The sequence below is a fragment of the Lissotriton vulgaris genome, chromosome 3_1, assembly GCF_964263255.1.
Source record: "Lissotriton vulgaris chromosome 3_1, aLisVul1.2, whole genome shotgun sequence".
In the NCBI taxonomy this organism is placed as follows: Eukaryota; Metazoa; Chordata; class Amphibia; order Caudata; family Salamandridae; genus Lissotriton; species Lissotriton vulgaris.
In genome coordinates this window covers 2,136,347,558-2,136,369,344 of record NC_141689.1, presented here as the reverse complement: position 1 = coordinate 2,136,369,344, position 21,787 = coordinate 2,136,347,558, and the positions used below count along the sequence as shown (strand labels likewise).

At 43.6% G+C, this 21,787-nt stretch overlaps 1 protein-coding gene across 7 annotated transcripts in view; it reads left to right on the top strand.

Annotated features, from left to right (window-relative positions):
* LIMCH1 (LIM and calponin homology domains 1) overlaps nt 1–21,787 on the top strand; it is an 892,718-nt gene that overhangs the window by 727,454 nt on the left and 143,477 nt on the right. For 4 of the 7 annotated variants that reach the window (XM_086962709.1, XM_086962710.1, XM_086962706.1 and 1 more), the window contains 2 exons: nt 15,707–15,790; nt 17,149–17,315. In XM_086962709.1, the coding sequence (XP_086818835.1) occupies nt 15,707–15,790; nt 17,149–17,315 (251 nt within the window). The remainder of the gene's footprint in view (nt 1–15,706; nt 15,791–17,148; nt 17,316–21,787) is intronic. The other 3 variants (XM_086962708.1, XM_086962704.1, XM_086962707.1) reach the window with 1 other exon arrangement.

Here is a 21,787-nt window from a genome sequence, read left to right as displayed (position 1 = left end):
ATTGTCCGTGAGAGGGGCAAAGCTGTTAGTGCAGGGGAAGACTAAGAGCTCACTGGCGTGTTCTCCTCTATCACTTTGTTGCTAATCTCCGTGGAGCTAGAATTTAAGGCAGGTGGGGGAGGTTTCCTTCCTGGGGCTGTACACTGGGATCAGTGTGTTAGAATCAAGAAGGCCTCCGCATTCCGATAGTAAGCTATCAATATGGTTTAATAACCCATCCTCCCCTTCCCCTTCGTCAGAGCTCATGGCCTTTTTGCATTTCTTCCCCCTTTTTTTAGTGTCAGCCTTTGAGCCTTCCTCCGTGCCTTTACGCTTTCCCATTATAAAACAAACAGCGCAGAAGATTACCTAAAAGCAATTACATGCAAGGAGTCAAAAAGTGCAGAGCAAGATAGCCACTATATACGAAGTAAGTTGTGGTGCAGAAGACAGTACCTTTATCTTGTTGCGGGCATCCAGTGAGAAAAAGAACAGGGTGCCAGGTGTCAAATGACAGAGGGGTGGCCTAGCCCAGCCTCTTCCAGGCGCAGACGGGCTGGCCCTGGCACAACCACGCGTGCGTACAGCGCTGCTGGAAGACTGAAAGGCTTTTAAAACGCCTCCTGGTGCAGCTGTAACTCATTTGCGGCAGCGAAAACGCAAGGGAGGTTGCGTTCGGTAGTCCTGGCTCCCAGTGGTGCAGCAGAGTGGCGAGAAGAGCGTCCCGCGCTTCGGGAGGATGAAAGGCTTTTAAAGCGCCCCCTGGCACAGCTGTAAATTGCGATTCTCCTATTAACATGACCAGAGAATCTGGATTTCATTAAAGACACGGAGGCTAACATTATGCATACAACTTTTAATGCAGTCCAAGCATAGCCGCATATGTCACAAAGCAAAAGTTCCAACTTAGAATACATATGAACCAACAATAGCATGAATCGCTAGGCAATCAGCCTCTTTTAAATGTGGTGACAGTGAGAAAGGAAATGTCCAAACAACTCCAATGAAACATCAAACTTGAAGAAGGATGACGGAAGAATACACCATCCACGATTGATTCACCAGATGTGGAATCATGAAGATCAAATCAATAAAGGTTATCTGCAAAACAAGAAAGGTTGTTAATAAACCCAAATAGAAATATTAAGGATTTTAATAATAAACAATCAGCTAAATAACAGTCCTGAAAAGGAAAATAAAGTAAACAGTCCTGCAAAGGAAAAGAATGTAAGCTTGTAAGTAAAATATTCAAATAAGCATATCATATCATAAAAATCAACCTGTACCGTAATATATCATATAATCAACCACCCAGGGAAAGGGTGGGAGGGATAATGTTAGCCTCCGTGTCTTTAATGAAATCCAGATTCTCTGGTCATGTTAATAGGAGAATCGCAATTTCATTACAAGACCGGAGGCTACCATTATGCATGTTGGTAGCCATGTAAAACAACATCAGACATGTGAGATACAGGTTTGCAATAACGATGAGCAAAGGTTCTAGCATTAGACCAATCACCAGCCTTTAGAATATCATCTAACTTACCACCTGACCAGAATGATTTACTGGCCATTGCGCCTCTAATAGAATGTGATTTAAAAATTTCCAGATTGATTCCAGCAAGCTTCATGACTGTCTTAACCCATCTAGCAATAGAGGAAGAGGAAATTCCTTTGTGGGGTTTAACAAAAGAGATGAGTAATTGAGATACATTCAAAGGACGAAGAGAGTTCATTCTAACATCGTATTCTTTCATACATTGAACAACACAGAGTTTAGTGCAACTATAAAAACCAGGATAGAAAATAGAATCTGACATAGTTTTAGTTCTTCTATGTATTTCAAAATTAACCCCAAACATATCATAAGATCTATAGGAAATATCAAGAGCTTTAACATCAGAAACTCTTCTGCATGAAATTAAGCAAAGAAGAGTAGCTAATTTGATAGGAAGATTCTTCTTGCTGAGGAGAGAATTAACTGGCCTAGAACAGGAAAGGTCGAGAATTAAATTAACATCCCGAAGAGATTGATATCTAGGTTGAGGAGGTCTTCTAAGTCTAATACTCTTAAGTATTCTACAAATAATAGGATTTTTACCTACCGTTTTATTGTTAATTAGAGAATGTCCAGCAGAAATAGCAGATCTAAAACAATTGAGAGATCTGTAACTTAAACCTCTGTCGAATTGTTCTCCAAGAAGATTAACTATATCAACAATAGGTGCCTCCATGGGATCCAAGTCCCTCTCCAAGCACCAACGTTGACCAGACTTTCCAAATGTTGTTGTACCGGTAATATGTCCCAGGGGCCCACAACTCTCCAAGGAGAGTTGAAGCTGTTGACAAAAGTCTTGCGAGATAGTTAGATCTCCTGACACCTTCCAAGCGAGAAGGTTCAAATTCCCTGTCTGAACAAGAGGGTGAATTTGACTGTCTGCGTCTGTGAGAAGATCTTTCAGAGGAGGAATTAGGAAGGGAAAATCGTGGGTTAGTTCCAGAGCTGTTGGGAACCATGCTTGGGATGGCCAAAACAGAGTTACTAGGACAATTGAGGAATGTTCTTGTCTCACTTTCTGAAGGAGTCTTTGGATCATTGCAAATGGAGGGAAGGCATAAGCGTTGATCCCTTCCCAAGATTGGAGAAAGGCATTCACTGCTAGAGCACCGGGATCGGGCATCCAGCTGAAATAGGATACCAATTAGGTAGTCAATCTGCTCGCAAATTGGTCTATTTGGAATGGGCCCCAGAAATGATTCAGGGAGTTGAGGAAGGTATTCTGCTCTCAGAGAGATTTTGTGTTCCAGGCAGAAAAACCAAAGCTTCTTTGCTAGATTGGAGAGGTCTTCTGACTTGGTCCCTCCTAGACGGTTTATGTAAGCGACAGCAGACATGTTGCCCATTTTCAATATGACTGATCTTCCTTTAAGGAAGCGTTTTAAGCTCATTAGAGCACTAAGTCCTGCAGTTAATTCTAGATAATTGATGTGGTGCAGGGACTCTTGCTGCGACCAAATACCTCCAGTGTTTTGGTCCTGTAGACAAGCACCCCAGCCATGAAGGCGGGCATCCGATTCTAGAATAAAATCTAGTGCTGAACGAAAGATCGCTCTCCCATTCCATGCATCTAGATTGTCTAACCAACATGTTAGTTCTAAGATTGCTTCTGGGTTTAAGGAAATTCGATCTCCGTACCAAAGACCTGATCTGAGAGCTCTTGCTTTTATTCTCTGAAGGGCTCGATAATTCAATGGTCCCGGAAAAATGGCCTGAATGGAAGAAGATAGAAGGCCTAAAAGTCTGGCTAGTTCTCTTAGGGTGAGATTTTTTTGTTTCAATACATGTCTTATCTCCTTTCTGATTTTGGCAATATTCTTGGGAGGGAGAAGGAGAAGACATTCTGTTGTATCTACTGTGAAACACAGGAATTCCATCTTCTTTGAGGGAATTAGAATGGATTTTTCCCTGTTTATGATAAAACCCAGACTTTCTAAGATGTCTATAACTGTCTTGAGATCTTTGATGATTTGAGCATAATCTTGAGAAAGAATCAGGATGTCGTCTTAGTGGATGATGAGACGAATACCTTTTTCTCTTAGACATGAGGCAACTACTCTCAGTACCTCGGTGAAACACCATGGGCAGAGGAGAGACCAAAGGGGAGAGCCAGAAATTGAAAGAGATGGTTTTTCCAAATGAACTAAAGAAAGGGTTGGTGTTCCTTTGCCATGGGAATGGTAAAGTAGGCGTCCTTCAGATCTAATTTGACCAGCCAGTCTCCTTCTAGAAAGAGGTCTCTGAGAAGATGGAAGCACTCCATCTTGAAATGTCGGTAGACAAGGAATTTGTTGAGTTCTCTGAGATTTATAACCGGTCTCCAACCCTTGTCTTTCTTTTCCACAAGGAAGAGAGTACTTATGAATCTCATAAATTCCATGGGAACTTCTAAAATTGCTCCTTTTTTTAGCATTGAGGAAATTTCTTCCTCTATGATTTTTTCTTGATCTAGTGTAAGGGGAATCAGTCTTGGGAGAGGGTTCTGGATTGGAGTCTGGATGAAATCTATTGAAAAACCGAGAACAGTGTTTAGAACCCAGGGGTCTTGTGTAATAATTTTCCAATTGTGGTAAAAGAATTTCAGTCTCCCACCCACTTTTGGATTCGAAAAAAGGGAAGGGGAAGCTGTACTTGCTTTGAGGGGTTGACTCGGCAGGTGCTCCTCTAGCTCGGAATCCTCTCGAGCGGAAACCTCTTCCTCTGGGTGAATTGAACTGTGGTTGATTGGATGGATGGTATCCTCTACCAAAATTCCCTCTCTTTCTTGGAAAGGGGCGTCGGTTGAACCAGCCGGAAGATTACCCCCTTCTACCGGCCCTTCCAAAAAGGTTGCTGTTGTAGTTAAAAACTTTTTTCATTTCATTTCATTTCAATCTTTATTCGGTTTAAAAAACCTTGTAAGATGCAATACATTAAATCATAATACATCATATTACAGTACATCATAAAAATAGCAGTGGGTGAAAATATCATCACATCTCCTTTGCATGAAATACATAAAATTCAATACATTTTCCAGGTCATCTACGTTGGGGTTGGCTAGAACTTGATCGGTCCCTATTCTATAAAGAACACTAGATAAATATACATAGTGATAAAATAATAAATTAGACATCTGTTTTTGTTAAAAAATGGTATACACCATAACAATAGAGCAGGCAGCACTGTAGAGAATAATGGATGACTCAATAACATGGTGAAATAGCCTGTTTCATTAGGTTTTTTGATTTTTCATCCTCCTGATCAAGGCTACACATAGGAGAAAACGACTTAGGCTGAACACAATCGGTTGTGCAGTGTCTCCTTTAAATATTCTGAGTCCAACCTTAATTTGTCTAAGGCCTAACCTTTTACAAATTGGCTTAAGCCATTTTTTCTTGCTTTAAGGTATGCTGGGCATATAAATAAAACATGGGACTCGTCCTCTTTCATCCCCATCTCGCAGAAATCACATATGTCAGAGCCAGCGGCCCCGGTCAACGCCTTATTACAGTTCCAGCTAGTTGTTCTTTCTTTTAATTGCAAGATGCTATACCGGAACTTTAGATATAGGCTTTTAGCCAATGGAGGGTGAATTTCGTCCATGAGGGGCTCTAATTGCATATTCATTTTGATTTCAAAAAATTTCGAGGTAGGGTCCCTGTTCTGGGATTTGATAACACTGAATCTCTAATATAGTCCCAGTACCTTTGCTTCAAGATCTTTTTTGAGCTGTTTGTAAGAGAATCAGGGTCAAACCAAAAGTCACTTAACCCTAGTTTTTCAAACCATTTTTTGACGTACTCTAACCATGGCAAGTGCGTGGTATTCCTTATAGCCAATATCTCTTTCAATGCTTCTCTATAATCAGCCAGCTCTTCCACGGACCATAAGCGGACTCAATAGAGCAGCGGACGAAGAGAAGCATAGTCGTCAGTACGTCTGAAGTTAAGATCCCATAATACAGGTGTCAGTGGTGTTGACCCAGGTATTCCTAAAAGTTGCCTGATGAAGGAATTTTCCCTCACTCGGAATGTATCCTTTAAAGCGTAGGCCCAAAGGTCCGCACCATAAAGTGAAGATGATTGCACTTTATATTTAAATAATTCAATATTTATTATTTATTTATGGTCTTGTAGCGCGCCTGAATCAGCCCCGGAGGGGTATCTCTGCGCGTAGCTTCTGCATGAGTTGGGCAAACTGTAGTGAGGGGGATGACAGAGAGAATGGCCAAATTATTCTTGTGCGAACAGGTGAGTTTTTAGTTTTTTCCTAAAGGAAAAGAGGTTAGAGATTTGCCTCAGCTGAGGTGGAAGAGAGTTCCACAACAAGGGGCCTTTAAGGGAGGGTGCTCGCCCCCCCTGTCTCGCTCTGGTAACTTTGGGTACATGCAGCAGCATGGTGTTGCTGGAACGCAGAGCACGTCCAGGAGAGTAGGGAAGAAAAATCTCTTTTAAATATTTGGGACCAGACCCATATATGCACTTGTGCATAATGCAGCAGATTTTGAAGTTTATTCGCTGTTGTACTGGGAGCCAATGAAGGTGGGAGAGAAGAGGGCGGGAAGGGGTACGGGGAGGGGCATTCAGGATGAGTCTTGCCGCAGTATTCTGCACCACCTGCAGTCTGCGTAGTTGTTCATGGTTGGCGGAAATGAGTAGACTATTACAATAGTCCACCCGTCCAAGGACTAGTGCCTGTACCAGCGTTTTCCTATAGGTGTTAGGTAGGAAAGGGAAGATACGCCGTAGAAGACCAATTGTACGGAAACACGTTCCCGTAACCTGACTGACGTGATCTTTCATAATCAGAGCTTGGTCCAGGCGCACCCCCAGATTTTTGATAGTCAGTTTGGGCGCTGGGACAGGTCCTAGCTCAAGTGGCCACCAATCCGGCGACCAGAGCAGGGTGGCCCCTCCAAACAACATGACCTCCGTCTTGGACACATTGCATTGGAGGAAGTTCTGGGCCATCCAGCCGGCCACCGCTCTCATGCCGTCTTGAAAGGATTTCATGACTGCAGGTGTAATGGTCTGGAAGGGAAACAACAGCTGAGTGTCGTCAGCGTAAGAGATTGGAGAGAACCCGTAAGATCTTATGATCTCTGCCAAAGGGGCCACGTATACGTTGAATAACGTGGGGCTCAGACATGAGCCCTGTGGCACACCCTTGGTAAGCTTCCTACAGACAGATTTGTGGGAGCCTAGTTTGACCCCTTGTTGTCTGTCTTCAAGAAAGCTTTTGAGCCACGCAAGGGCGGTCCCTTTTACTCCCACTGCCTTCAGACGGTCGAGGAGAATTTTGTGCGACACCGTGTCGAAGGCAGCGGACAAATCCAATAGCACCAGAATCACTGAGCTCCCCCTGTCAAGTGACATTCTGATGTTCTCTGTCACTGAGAGGAGGGCTGATTCGGTGCTATGGTTGGGCCTGAAACCAGATTGCGAGTGGTCTAGGCCGCCCGCTGCCTCGATGTAACTGGACAGGTGTGCATTGACATGCTTCTCGGCCATCTTGCTGTAATAAGGCAGAAGGGAGATGGGACGGAGGTTGGAGAGCTCTGTCCACGGGAGCGCCGCATTCTTGCGGATGGGGTTCACCACTGCATTTTTCCACTCAGCTGGTACTTTTCCCTCTTTGAGAGACTGATTGATTACATCCTGAATGTGGGGGGCTAGCAGGGTGCGGAGGGAGGTAAGGGTTTTAACAGGAATAAGGTCATTAGGTGATCCAGATTTTACTTGGGTCATTATTGTGTAAAGCTCTTCGGTGTTGACAGGAGGGAATGTGGTTAATGTGAGGTTGATATTTTTATTAGGGGAGGAGGCATTCAAGGTATCACTATTTGGTTGGGATGCCAGAATTTTTTCATAGATGGCTTCTATTTTGTTTTCAAAGTATGATGAGACTTCTTCACATAAACTTTGTGAGAAGTCATCTGGACTTGTGCAAGCCATGGGTTTTGCGAAGGTTTCAAGAATCCTGTACAGTTCTTTAGGGGAATTACCGGCTTCTATGAGCTGTTGAGCAATATTGTTTTTACGGGCAGCTTTAATATGTTTATAGTAGTTGTTTTGCGCTGCACGATGTGCCTTTTTGTTCTCCTCAGAAAGTGATTTCCTCCATCTTTTCTCTATCCTCCTGCATTCTTGCTTCTCTTTCCTGAGGGCCTCGGTATACCATTTTTCCTGTTTAGCTACAGGAAGCTGTTTAAATGTTTTCAGGGGGGCAATTTTATCCATGGCTGCAGTAAGAGATTGCTGGAACATAGTTAACTTATGTTCTACTTTTTCAGTATCTCTAATCTCGGGTTTTTCCCACACCTTTTGTAGCGTCTCCAATGTAAGTTTGTGCCACTGTCTGCGTATGGTGGAGGGTAGAGGTTTCTTATGGGGACCTACGTTAGCTTTAAAAATGGTGAATTGTAATAGAAAATGATCTGACCAATTGACTTGGGTGGGTTTATGACACAGTATGTTGTCAAAGTTGGAATATATCAGGTCAATGCAGTGTCCACCTTCATGAGTGGGATCCTGATTTTTTTGTGTCAGACCGATGGTGTTCATGTCAGTAGACAGACTTTTGGCGCCTATAGAGTCAGGTTGGTCAGTATGAATATTAAAATCTCCAAGAAGGAGAAAATCCTCATTGGCCCGTATATGAGGGCCTAACATCTCTAAAAGAGATGTAGAAAAGCTGGAACATGGAGGAGGTGGTCTGTATACAAGTACGCCTTTACTAGTCTTTCTGTTTGGGAAAATAATTCTGAAAAACATTGTTTCCATTTCTTTGCAACATTGTTTGTCCAAAATGTCTAGTTTGAGGGACTCTTTATAAATTATGGCGATACCGCCACCTGTTTTATCAGGGCGGTCAGAGTGATGAAGTTTGTATCCCAAAGGTACTCCCAATGTAATGGCAGATACCGTGTGGGGCTTTAGCCAAGTTTCGGTAATGAAACAGAGATCTGGGGTCAAAGAGTGTATTAAGTCCCAGATCTCAATTTGGTGTTTGGGCATTGAGCGAACAATAATAAGGATACAATGCAAATCATGTAATGACTTGCTGGGTTCATGAGAGTCAGTAAAAAGCATAGAGGAGTAATGGCATTTTTTGCATGAAAACGGTCCTTCAAAGCAAGGTCTGCTATCCTCTGAATGACACAGGGAAGTGTGTTGCTGCTTTAAGGTTTTCAGAAAGGAAGCCTCATACCTGATATGTTTATCAGCACGAAGAGGCGGCATGATGTAAGAATCCCGCCACGTCCTGTCGCAGACGGGCGCAGACGGGCAGCTCTTTGGCTGGTCTTCGGCTGCAATGAGGCTGCGCGCAATCGCTGCGCGCTTCCTGGAAGGCGATGGCTAAGTAGCCCCCAGTGGAGAACTAGAGCGCTGACCGCTCCCGGAAGTGCCTGGCCCTCACCTGTCCGCCCTCCGCACAACGGTAATGAATTACCGAGTCGGACCGAGGCGGGCAGGAAAAGGAATCGGGTCAGCACTCCGGTGATGAATTTACAATGCTTTTAAAATGGAATTAAACTATTTAGAGCAGCGCTCTTTTAAAACAAGATGATTTTAAAACAAGAATGATCTAAAATGCGCTGGTGATTTAAAGCGCTCAGCCAGTCACTCACTCAGTTGTTCCTCGTACAGCAAGCAATAGCTGGTGAGACTGCTTTGAAATGGCTGTTCTTGTGCTTCTTTAAAATCGGGCCCTGGTTTTGGGTCAGCCTTAGTTTTGAGTTCTCCAGTTGTGTTTTCCATGTAACATCACTGTCTAAAATAATACCCAGGTATTTAAAATTGGGGACTTCTTCAATAGGTTCATTGTTTATCTTAAAAACCTTATTAAAACCTTTATGGGGGTTGATTGTCATAACTTTTGTTTTTGAGGAATTCATTTCTAATTCCTTGTCATGGCAATACTGACTAAATGTATTTAAAAGGTTTTGGAGCCCCCTAGGTGTCTGTGAAATTAAGATTGTGTCGTCTGCAAACAATAATGCCGGAACGGCTTGCCCGCTCAATTTGGGAGAGTCATGCTCGCAGCCCAAAAGAGTATCGGGGATGTCATAGACGTATAAAGAGAATAAGGTAGGTGCCATTACGCACCCTTGCCTTACCCCTTTTGCTATTTTTATTTTCTCGCTGACTTCTCCATTCGGTCCCCATCTAACTCGTGCGTAATTATTCTCGTGGAGTCTGATTAAAATTTGAAGGATATTTCCAGGGACACCCATTCTGTTTAATGTCTTCCATAGGGCTGCCCTTGGAACCATATCAAAAGCTGCCTTCAAATCCACAAAGGCCACGTATATATGGGAACTCCTTATGATCGTATATTTCCAGGCTAAACATAAAAATCTAAAAACCTGGTCTACAGTGCTTCTTACATCTAAAACCTGCCTGGTATTTTGTATAAATAGAGTGCTCTTCAATCCAAGAGGAGAGCCGACCAAGAACTTGTCGTGCAAAAATTTTTTGCAACACGTCAATTAGGCTGATAGGCCGGTAGTGCGAAGGATTTGACCTATCACCCTTCTTGAACAGTGTTACAATCTCTGCCCCCTTCCAGGTTTCCGGAATAGGAGCTCCTCGGGCAATATCATTGGATAATAAATTGATATAGGGAGCCCAAATGTAATTTTCATGTTTCCAAAGATCACCTGGTATTCTGTCAGGGCCTGGCGCTTTCCCTAACTTGACTGCCTTGATTGCTAAAATTGTTTCTGTTAAAGAAAAAACAAGAGGTGTGTCATGCGCAGCCAATGGGGCCTGCAAACTATCCCAACCTCCACTCTCACCTGAACTTTCACAAGAATATAACAAAGTAAAATGCTCGACCCATGTTTTCTCCTCTAAAAATTTGTCTTTACATTCAGTCATCCCCCTGGTGCCTCTAGCAATGAGGCTCCAGAAGGAGGTCTGATCTTTGCTCTTACATGCGTCCAACAAATCGGACCAAACCCTTTCGTCCCACTCTTTCTTGGCCTTTAGTAAAGTTCTTTTATACTGGGCTCTCTTAGTTCTCACAATATCCGCTGAATCTCCCCTGACCGCTGTAATTAGGTCTGTTTTGGCTTTCCGGCAATCCTGGTTATACCAGGTGATCCCAGATTGTTTGCTCTTTTGGGCGTTATGTGAACTTTTTACCGCCCTAGTCAGGATCTCGCCGAGTTGGTTGATTAGATGTTCATGGGATTCTGTCAGACTAGGATTTTGGATAACAGTACTGTTTCCTAAGAGAAAAGACATATGCCTCACAAATACATTATAGATTTGACTAATGATTTTTGAGTTGTCTAATACCACTGGCCACTTCATGGATCTACGGTTATTAGCCACTAAAGGGTCCTGTGGCAAGGACACTGTGCTATTAACACTTTTGTCGAGGGTTTTCAAAATCTGAGTTTGGACAGTTAAGATCAAAGGATAGTGGTCGCTTTCCGTGCGATCATCCACCATTAGGTCGATGGTCATGGGCCACAAGTTCAGGGAAACTAGTAGATAATCTAAATGGCTGGAGTGTGCCCCTCTGGTAAATGTTGGTTTGCTAGGGCAGTCTGATGGCAACCTCCCATTACAGGCACGCAAGCCTGATTCTATTGTCAGGTTCAATAGTTGTAAGGCGCTCACTGTGCAAGGTGCTAGATATCTTCTAGACCTATTATGGGTTCAAAACCTCTATTAAAATCACCACCTATAATCATTTGTGCATTTTGATCAAACCCCGCCACAATATTACTCGGGTGGGTTACAACTGTTGATTCTTTACATGATCGATGTGGTCTGCTATAAATATTGATCACGTAAATGCTACATCCCTTAGTGTTTTTTAGCTCAAGTACTAAGAGGTCGGGATTATTTGTATCAATTTGCTTGAAGGACAGGCCTCCTGTGATTTTCACCCAAATTGTTAGGCCGCCAGAGGGTCTCCCCCCATTTGTATTTACTGCGGATATGAAAAAGGATCTATAATCAACCTTAAAGTAGTTTTCGAGCCCCCAGGTCTCCTGGAACATAATTAAATCCCCACAAGCCAGATAATCATGCCAGGACGGATCTGAGAGGTTTTTTTTCAGACCTGCAATGTTCCAGCAGATGATTTTTGTACTTCCTAGAACACCTAGTTTCTCTACTGCCTGGCGTGGTGTAGTTGACCCAGTTGAATCTAAATGCGGTGTTTGTGCCATTATATCAGCAAAATGCAGTGGCTGTTGAGAAGTTTTAACAAGTGCAATCTGCTTTGGATCAACTTCAAAGTGCAAACCAGGATATATATGATTTATACTGCATGACATTGTCGAGGCCCCTCCATCAAGTTAATCACAATCAGCTAAGCCAGCTAAAGCCTCAAACCTATTTGAGGTGCTAACTCCCCAATTGTGAGATGGGGCCCCAAAGCCCCAACCATTTACAGGAGCATTCCATCTAGGTGCAGGGGTAATAGGAAAGGGTGGATTCTGGTGAGTACCCGGCCATCCTCCATTATAGTTAACATTGCCTATGGGTGCTCGGGTATTAGGATACAATACATTCTGCTGCATGCCTGGCCTTCCTCCATTATAATTGACATTACCTAAGGGCCCACAATTGTTAGCTAATATACCAAGCCCTCGTCTACCCATTTGGTTCCAGTTTCGACCTGGGGTAATGTGGCGAGGAGTATTGTGTTGGTTGACTTGCCATGGGCCTGCCCTGTTTCTGGGAGCGTAGTTTGTGTCAAACGCTGATAGTCCCCCACCCCATCCATTATCTCTCGCTAACCAAGCTGGCTTCTGGGGCTTTTGATTGTTGGCTTTTTGTGACTCATTGTAGAAAAATTCTAATGTAAGGGGGATTATAGAACTACTTCTTTTTTGTGGTGGAAGGATATTTGATAGAATATCGGGAAGAGCAGCTGGGGTTGAGAAGTTTAATATCACACAGTCGCCCTTCCATTTTTTATGCTTATTTCCTATCCATCCAACCCTCCTTGCCATTTTAATTTCGTCAGCCAACCGTTGTTCGCCCCCCTGTGCTATCCGCATGTTATTCGATAGCCAGTATAGTGCCTTGCTTTTTAATGACGAGGCTGACTCAGTTTGGTCCGGTGATAGGGTTGGTGAGTTGGCTAGCACTAACACCAGCGGTGCTGCTTCAACGACAAATTGTATTGGATTTTCTTCAAAACTAGGGGGCGCTGTGACATGTGGTGGGTCAGTTAATTGAACAGTTGGGGCCTCTAGAGGCAAGTCGTTGGTAATATGGCCAATTTGTGGGCATTCTGGAGGAATTGGGCCTAGTGAGGTAGCATCTGATGTTACCCTGAGTTCATTATCTTCCTTTGGGGAGTCACGGCTTTTATTGACATTGCTTAAGACATTGCCTATTGCATCTGCTAAGACATTTTGTGTGCTTCCAAGTTTCTTTATCTCTGCAGAAAGTTTATCAATCTTGCTGATAAGTGGCTTAATGATTGTCTGAATTTTTATTTCTAACAGCTCCGCTATTCTAGACATTAGGTCCTCATCCAGTGTTTCCCTCAGATTATTCTCCTCATTGTTCTGGCAAGTACTTTTTGACTTTAGCGGTGATGAAACCTTGTTTTTTCCTGAACGTGCCCCCCCCACGTTTGCTTTGCAATCTACGACAGACTCTAACTGCCCTTGAGGACTGCTTTGCAGGTGGTTCGTCCTCCACATCTTGTTTTTCATCATTTCCTTCAACCTCAATGACAACCTTTGCGTCTGAGTCATTATCCGCATGTTGCTCAATGTCCCCCACATTCACTGTGCTGGCATCAATATTGACAGTTACTGGGGAGGCTGTTACTTGGGCATCATTGTTAGAGTCTAATAACAAAGACTCGTTAGTTTGCGAGGAGGTGGGTGGGCTCATGGGAGGGAGAATAGGTGATTGAGACAGACCTAGCGATTGTCTGCGTTCACTGTTTATTTTACTAACCACTTGGACAAGGTAGTTTTCAATGGTGTTCTTTGGGGTTTCGGATGCCATGTGATGATTTCTTTTAGTCATAATTATACAAAGGTGTGTGGTAGTCTTGCGCCCACTGTTCGATAAAATAACAAGGTATTACTCTCAAAGTTAAAACAAGTGTCTTACTTCAGTGACTTGTGCAGATGTCCAGCTGGCTCGTTTCCTAATTCGTAGGTGTGTTTATCTGCTTTCGGCTTATCCGCGTAGGCCCCCTCCTTTTCCCGGGCTCCTGGGCGATTCGATAATAGCAATACAGCCTACTTACCGACCCCCGTCTGGATCACTAGGGTTTAGGGGGCGGTCAACCAGCGACAGTAACACCACCACTCACGATGGACTGACAGGAACAAATCCCTAGTGCACAATGAAGAATATTGGGGAGGTGGCCTAGCCTGGCCTACTCGTGCCGATGAGGGCCGTAGAGGGCCCGCCCTTTGCCCGGGCTTCGCCCCGGGCGTCCCGCGACGCGGGTCTTGCCCCTGCTTTATGGCTCCTTCGCGCTCTCACAGCGCGTCACGCAGCGCGTCGCCGCGAGGCCTGCCGGGTATTGAAGTTCCCGGAGCGGCGGCGCGGTTCTCGGTGGCAGGATGACTCTTGGCGGTGGCGGCTTCTCTGACTGCTGTGCAGCGTGGCGTTGCAGGTAAGTTTTTAGCGTTCCCCCCGCTCTGCCGGTCTTGCCCCTGCTTTATGGCTCCTTCGCGCTCTCACAGCGCGTCACGCAGCGCGCCGCCGCGAGGCCTGCCGGGTATTGAAGTTCCCGGAGCGGCGGCGCGGTTCTCGGTGGCAGGATGACTCGTGGCGGCTTCTCTGACTGCTGTGCAGCGTGGCGTTGCAGGTAAGTTTTTAACTTTTTTAATGTTCTGGTGCGCTTTATCTAAAGCGGTAAAGGTCGATACATATTTGCCCAAACTTTTTATTAAATCTTCTCCAAAAATTAAACCTTTTGGATTCATTGAGGTTTCCTTTTCAGCCATATTGATTAGTTTAGGGCTAATTTTAGTGAGGACCACTCTTCTTTCGCAATTAAGTCCCGCATTCGCGTTGCCTAAGAGGACTAGTGCCCTTTGGCTCCACCCCCGAATGGAGTGTGTATCAAGAGGGCAGCCATTAAGGTAACTCTCTTCTGCTGCGTCGATTATTTTTGTTAGGGGTCCTAGAATGTCGAGAACTTTCTCTTGACAGATTTTAAGCGATCTTTCCAGGCCTTTACGCGGGTCTCTCCCTAATTTAAATAGGTAGGTAATTAATTCTGGGTCAAGGTTAGGAGTTTGACAAACTTTACCTTCGATTGAAGGTCTGGTACACTCTCTTAAGAGGTTAGGAGTCTCTCTTTCTAAAGGATTTCTAATCCATTTAGTTATGAATTTAGATACTTGCTTGTGTGGGGTCCTCTTTGAGCTTCTAGGGTGTTTAATGTTAAAAGGGGAGAACATCTCCTCCCCCAAAGGGTCCAAAATATTATCGTTATAAGATGAAGGACCGTTATTATCATTTAGGAGAAAGGAATCAATATTTTGATCATCCTCATCGAGATCAAGAATATATTCGTCAGGAAATTCTGAGCCATCATCAATATCAATAGGATCATTGTCTAGAGCACTATGATGAATTGTGCCGCGAAGGACACCCATTAAATGTGTGCCGCTAAGGACACCTTTCAAATTTGTGCCGCAAGGGACACCTGAGGCAAATAAGGTGCGAGGACCTCCTGTAAAACCTGAGGTGCTAGGACCTTCCGTGCTCTCTTGGGTATAATCAATATTTTTACTTTTTTTATGCCTCTTACCCCTTTGTTCAGTGAGATCATTAACCTCTGTTATGTCCAGATCTGATAAATCATCGTTTTCATGGATCAAGGATCTCTTAGATGACATAACTTGAGAGAGAGTAGAAAACGTACATGATCTCATTTCCTTATGGATAAGTTTTTTGATGGCATCATTAGTAAAATCAGATTCAACAGTATTACTATGAATTGAATCAGAATCTGAGTCAGACATGTTAGTCAAATAAATATATATAAATGTCTGATCCTCAAATTTTTTTTTTTAAATAATATAATAAACTTGTAAATATCAATATCTGTCTGATTTCCTTTTTTTATAATATAATAAACTGTCTGATTATTGGGGGAGTGGGGGGGTTACACAGATAATCATATTATGTTAATAAAGGTAACTAAATATTATAATTTCTCAATTTCTAATCAAAGAAATGAAGCGCAGTAAGAAACATGAAGCCTCGAGCATGGCAAAGCTTTCCGAAAATATAAATGAACTCCAAAGCAGTGGGAAAGGTAACTACACTTGCGAAGCGAGTCAATGCGTGCTTTTAAACATTTCACGCGCTAGTTTCAAAGACTTAGTATCATTCATGAAATATAAAGACGAACAAGGGAAGGAAAAAAAGGAAGCCAACCTCCGTAAATTGGAGGTTGTGAAACCGAAAACAAGGAGTGAAAAGGTGTTACTGTACCTTATAACATTGTACCTTATAACATAACATTGCATATATATATATATATATATATATCCTTACATTGTATATATAAATATTTACTCCTGTAGGGATAAAAGAGGGTTACTCAGTATACAGTATTAAGGTAAATTAATAATAAAATACTAATCTTAAGCTCTAAAATATAAGACTTTTCATGAGCTAAGTAGGAAGTTGACTTATCTTGCTTGGAGCCGCATTTAAAAGAGGCTGATTGCCTAGTGATTCATGCTATTGTTGGTTCATATGTATTCTAAGTTGGAACTTTTGCTTTGTGACATATGCGGCTATGCTTGGACTGCATTAAAAGTTGTATGCATAATGTTAGCCTCCGGTCTTGTTATGAAATCCTTGGCAGCAGCCAAGCCGCAAGGGAGGCTAGGTCCCCTATCCTGGCCCCCAGTGGTGCAGCAGAGCAGCAAGAAGAGCGTCCTGTGCTGCAGGAGGACCGAAAGGCTTTTAAAGTGTCTCCTGCTGCAGCAGTAACTCGTTGGCGGCAGCCAAGTCTCAAGTTAGGCTGGGTCCCGTAGTCCTGGCCCCCAGTGGTGCAGCAGAGTGGTGAGAAGAGCGTCCCCTTTCGTGCGTAAATACAGCTTAGAATACGTTTGTAGAACTTGGGAAATGGTCACGTGTCCAGGAATCGAAACTAAGATTGCCGTTGATTGGGTTCTTGATGTTAAGAGGCTCGCTTATCACCAAATGATGCTCACATAGAAATTTATGATTTTCTGATATACTCTGGGGGCATGTTGGGGAGAGGATGTGGCGTAACTGCCAGACCTGCCGATTTAGGAGCTGGGAAACCAGCGTCGATTCTCGGCGTCGGCTCAACATCCCTTGATTCTGGGCAAATCACTATCTTCCCGCCTACAAAAAATACATGTGCATGATCTATAAAGTGTTCCCAGTACCTTTGGGTCAAGTTCGAACTATATAAATCTGCCCCCTAAAAAATTAATAATGGACATTGACAACATATGTGATTATGCAATTTTTTCAATGTGCTGTTTTCTTTTTTCAAACATGGGTGTGAGTTTGTAATACTCCATACAATATTGAGTGTCCTTAATTGTGCAGTGTCTAAAATATGTACTCTGGTGTCATTGTTATAATGCCTTGTGAGTAAAGCACGTGCATGATTTGGGATTTGTTCATCAGTTGCAGATCCTGTTCAAATGCAGCAGACCTCAATACATTCTAGCAACATGGGTACAGCCAGCATAGAGAATACCTCCACTGATGTTTGCAAAGAGGTTGCAGAAGCAGAAAAGGATGTGAACCGTGTGGAGAGAGACCCTCCGAAGGAGGTGCTCATCAAGAAAAAGGTAAGAAAATCAAGCCAGCTGGGACAGCTCTGTAACTCGTTTGTATGGTATGAGTTTTGCTAGTTTTAATAGCCCATACAGAAGTTTTTTCATTGCAGAATACACGCTTGGTATTACCTGTGACATTGATTTTCTGTATTTCAGAGATTGCAAATGCAATGACAAGTGAGGAAAATTGTTTAAAACCTAGGCGCCAATTGTATGTTGCCCTGTTGTATTTTATGTTCAGCTATATTGAAACCAGTGTCACATAATCCTACTGTACTGTTCAGTATCTTACAGACCCATAACTATTGTATAACACGAGCATCAGCATATATTTGTTGTATCAATATATTTTAATTGAGTGGCATCTTTGCTGGATGGCGGTTAGTAGTAAGATCGAGTATCCTATAATTGTTGTTCTGTATATCTGTCTGTGCACTGGTCTGTGACAGCAACGTTGCTTCCTCTTTAAGACCATCATCCATTTAGAGGTTTACTTACACACACAAACAGCTGAAAGTAAACATCAGCTATAGTTGCACACGTATCCTACTTAAACCTTGTGTTTTAATGTAGCAAACAACGACATCACCAAAGGAATTTTTAAAAGCAAGCCAGGGACAATGATTTATTTGTATTTTATTTGTATTTTTTTAGAGTGAAACTTATTATGAGAATTTGTTTCATTTTGTTGCCTCGACTTGATTATTCAATCCAACCACTCTCGTCTTGATGCTTTTTCTTGGGCTATCTAAAAAAGGTATATGCTTTTAAACATAACACCTTGTTTTTATCATATACTTTTGATCAACTCGATATAGAATGTTGAGTGTTATTAGGAATCAAACTGTTAATCAAATTTGTTGCTGTTTCTTTTCTGCTATAATGAAATTAATGTTGAAACTGCCGGGGACTGTGGCCGTGCTCTGTATAGTATCCATACTGTTTGAGAGCAGCACTGCAACATTTCTTCCTTTAAAAATATAATTTAGTAGGGTTTGTGTTTTTGGAACCTTCCCTTTTCTTATAAGTGCTTGACACAACTGGTTCTTTGCATAGAAGTTCTAGGAATTTGCAGTAGGCTTAGGGCCAGAATCAAGTTGAGATCAAAACTGGGGTACATAAAAGTAAGCATGGGCGGAAAATCCGTTACGCTCGCGGATTTTGCGGATTTTCGGGAAATCCGCAATCCGCGAGATTTGCGAATTTCCCGCAAAATCCGCAAATCCGCGAGCAGCGGATTTTGCTCGCGCTGCTCGCACTGTTCGCGTGAGTTCGTGCCCCGCGAATAAGTGCAAAATTGCAGAAATACGATCTTAGCAAAACTGAAAGTAACTACTTACCAGGTTCAAAAGTTCAGGCACATCATTAGTAGCCATTTCCTGTAGTGCTTCCTGAGGGGCCCCTCCAGAGTTCAGTTGCCAGTTGAAACTATTATGTGACCCTGCTCTGAACCTCAGAATAGTTACACATATGCCACAAAGGTCCTGAATTACAGCTAAGGGAGACAAGCAGGAGCCAGGCTGGAAGTTAAAATCCATTAATCAGCCCCTAATTCATTATTGTCAGTTGGGGCAGGGCAGGTGTTGTAACTAATTTTGCAACAATGAAAGCACTTAGCAAGTGCAAAAGATCACTAATCAGGGCGCACTAAGGAAGCAGGTGCCAGCTAAAAAAATATTCTGTGACACATTAATCAGCCCCAAATTAATTCAGGTCACTTGAGGCAGGGAGGGTGTGCTTTGCTTTGCCGAAAATAATGTACACTGGACAACCAGAGGGTGTGGTGATGAAACAGAGGGTGGCATGGGTGGGCCAGAGGGTGGCATGAGTAGTCAGAGAGTGGCAGTGGTGACAGAGAGTGGCAGTGATGAAGAAGAGTGTCCCAAACAGGCTGGACACGTAGAAACAACAAGTTCGCAAAACTTGCGACCGACAGGTAAGTTCGCAAATTGCGAAATTGTAAAAACCCTCGCGAACTGGCAGAAACACGGGCGAACACAAAAAAAAAAAATCCGCAAATTCGCGGGAATTCGCGGATTTTGCGGATTGCTCATGCTTACATAAAAGAAAAGAATGTTGGTGTTCAGCAAATGCTGGATGGATATCTAATACTTCTAATGAGGTGTGGTTTTCACAATAGTGACCAGAATGCATATGTTAGCACTTACTGATATTACATTAACAATATTATTTTCTTTCATGGGTGTCTGGGAAATGAGGCTCGCTGCTGTAAGTTCGAAAATCCTTGAGTCCAAGTGTAGTACCTAGGGATTTATATCCCAAACTCCACTTCATTCTTCTTTTGTCTGTTTGCACCATCCTCTAGAAATGTAGTGAAACCTTTGATCATCCATTTACTACTTTTCCAAAACCTAAGTTGCTCCTTATAACCTCGAAACATATCCATCAGAATACTGCTCAAATTTATAGTCAGCAGTCTGCTGTCTTCCAAAATAAACACTTGTATTTCTGCAGGGAAAATAGATGTACCCCTGTAGCTAAGAAGCTTTGTAGATCGTTTTGAGAAGCACCCATGTGTTAATAAAAGCTATCCATTGTGTGTGGCTAGAAAGATGACCTTTCTTTAAAACATCGGAACTCATTATTGTCAGAGGTGATGAGCTGCCACTGTCTTGTGCTCCGAGTATTTTCATTTAGTACTGAGCTGCACAGTTGATTAGTAAAGCCTTCTACTTCCCAAAGGTGTATAGGCCCTGGTACTTGCCCACTAGTGCCCATCAAGGACTTCGGACTCCTCTGTTTATTAGGTCTCTGCTAGCGTAGGCTGCGCACATGCGCAGTCTCGCTGGCGAGATTTAATGCCTCTTAGTAGCGAGGTTAACCTCGCCCCTCTTCTCCATTGGCTGGCCTCCTAAATGCTGGCCAGCCATTGGAGAAGAGGTCCCAGTGACGCTCTAAGCCCCGTCTTTTTCGGATTGGGGGCGTGTTTTTTCGTTTCTTTCTCTGTGACGTCCTCAGTCCAAAACAAGCCCCCCAGTCTGAAAATGACGGGGCTTAGAGAGTCTACTGCCACCGCATCGCACCACGCGTATATCCACAGCTGCTGCCACCATTTTACTTGTTTTCCCTGCAGCAGCAGACCCGTATAGGGGACACAGATGGCGGCACTGAAGCTAACTTACACAGCAGCTTCTCTCTGTTTTGCTCTTGCTTCTGTCCCGCACTGAAAATCCCGGCTCGTACAGCAACTCGAAAATCGGGCGCACTCGCCAGCTGTGGCCACGCTCACCTTTACTCCTTTGCTCCGTACGCCGGCGATGCCCCCGCGCTGCATGAATGGGACGCGCTGTGTCGGTGGAGCCGCCCTCTTTGCCTCCCATGTGTAAGAGCCCCCACAGTGTGGAGGACGGACGGCTGGTTAGGGGCCCGGGAGGTGTCGGTAGCGTGGGAGCCTGCGGTGTCAGTGGCGCCCTTCTCACTCGCTCGCTCGTCTGCAAAGCGCGGCAGCAGCAGCAAGCAGTCTGCGTCTAACAGCGGACTAGGCTCAGCACAGATTCATATTTGAAGAGATAGGTGATAATTGTATTAAATGTATACATTTGTTTGAATCTATGTTTTTATTAATATTTGACTATGGATATGGTTTGTAGGTATTTATTTTTAATAGCAGGCCCGTATTAAGCTGAATGGATAATAGATAATCTCTTCTACCGCAACAGCAAACATTACAGGCCTGGGTTCACATAGCTTCGAGGGTCATGGGGCATGCGGTGATTTGTTTTGGGGAAAGATTGCATATGTAGGCTTGAGTCGCGTGGGGCTTATTTCGTTTTCATTTATTCGTTTGCATTTCGAAGCACGTATGTTTTGCTTCTTCTAGTGCTTGCTTGTTTTGTCTGGCGTAGCAGTCCTTGTGGCAGGAGGGAAGGGTGGGGAGGTTTGGGATGCAGGATGGAGGATGAGGGCGTGACCACGCTCCAGACTCCTAAAGAACCGTCACATGCTGCCCCCAGACCTGCAGAGCCACTGTTTGCAAAAGCAGCATTCCCCTTGGAAGTACCCTCTGTTCCGGTCACCAAGCAAGGCTGCCATGATCCAGAAACACAGCCAGGGCCATGAATTGTGCCCCCCGGTGCCCTCCCTGCCCAGACTTGTGTTTTCTCCCAAACATGTGCTTCTTTCTCTCTCAAACCCCGCACTGTCTGGCAGGGGACGGCTTATCTGCTTAGATATGGGCAAGCCTAGCCCTATTCACAGCTGCTTTCCTTGCTAGGAGTAATATTTTATGTGCACGTGCCACCCTTTTCTTGTTTACAGCAGTTTACGAAGAGCTCAGGTGTGTACACAGAAATGGTTTTATAAAGTTCGGACTCGCGACCAGAAAGAAACCAAAGCGCGCTGGACCGGGTGTCACACAGGGATGGACGGAGAAACTAACAAATGTTATCGCATCCAAACATTGCCTTAGAATTGAAAAAAGTAATACAAGCAGAAGTGAGTCCTCTTTCTGTGTTTTACCAAGT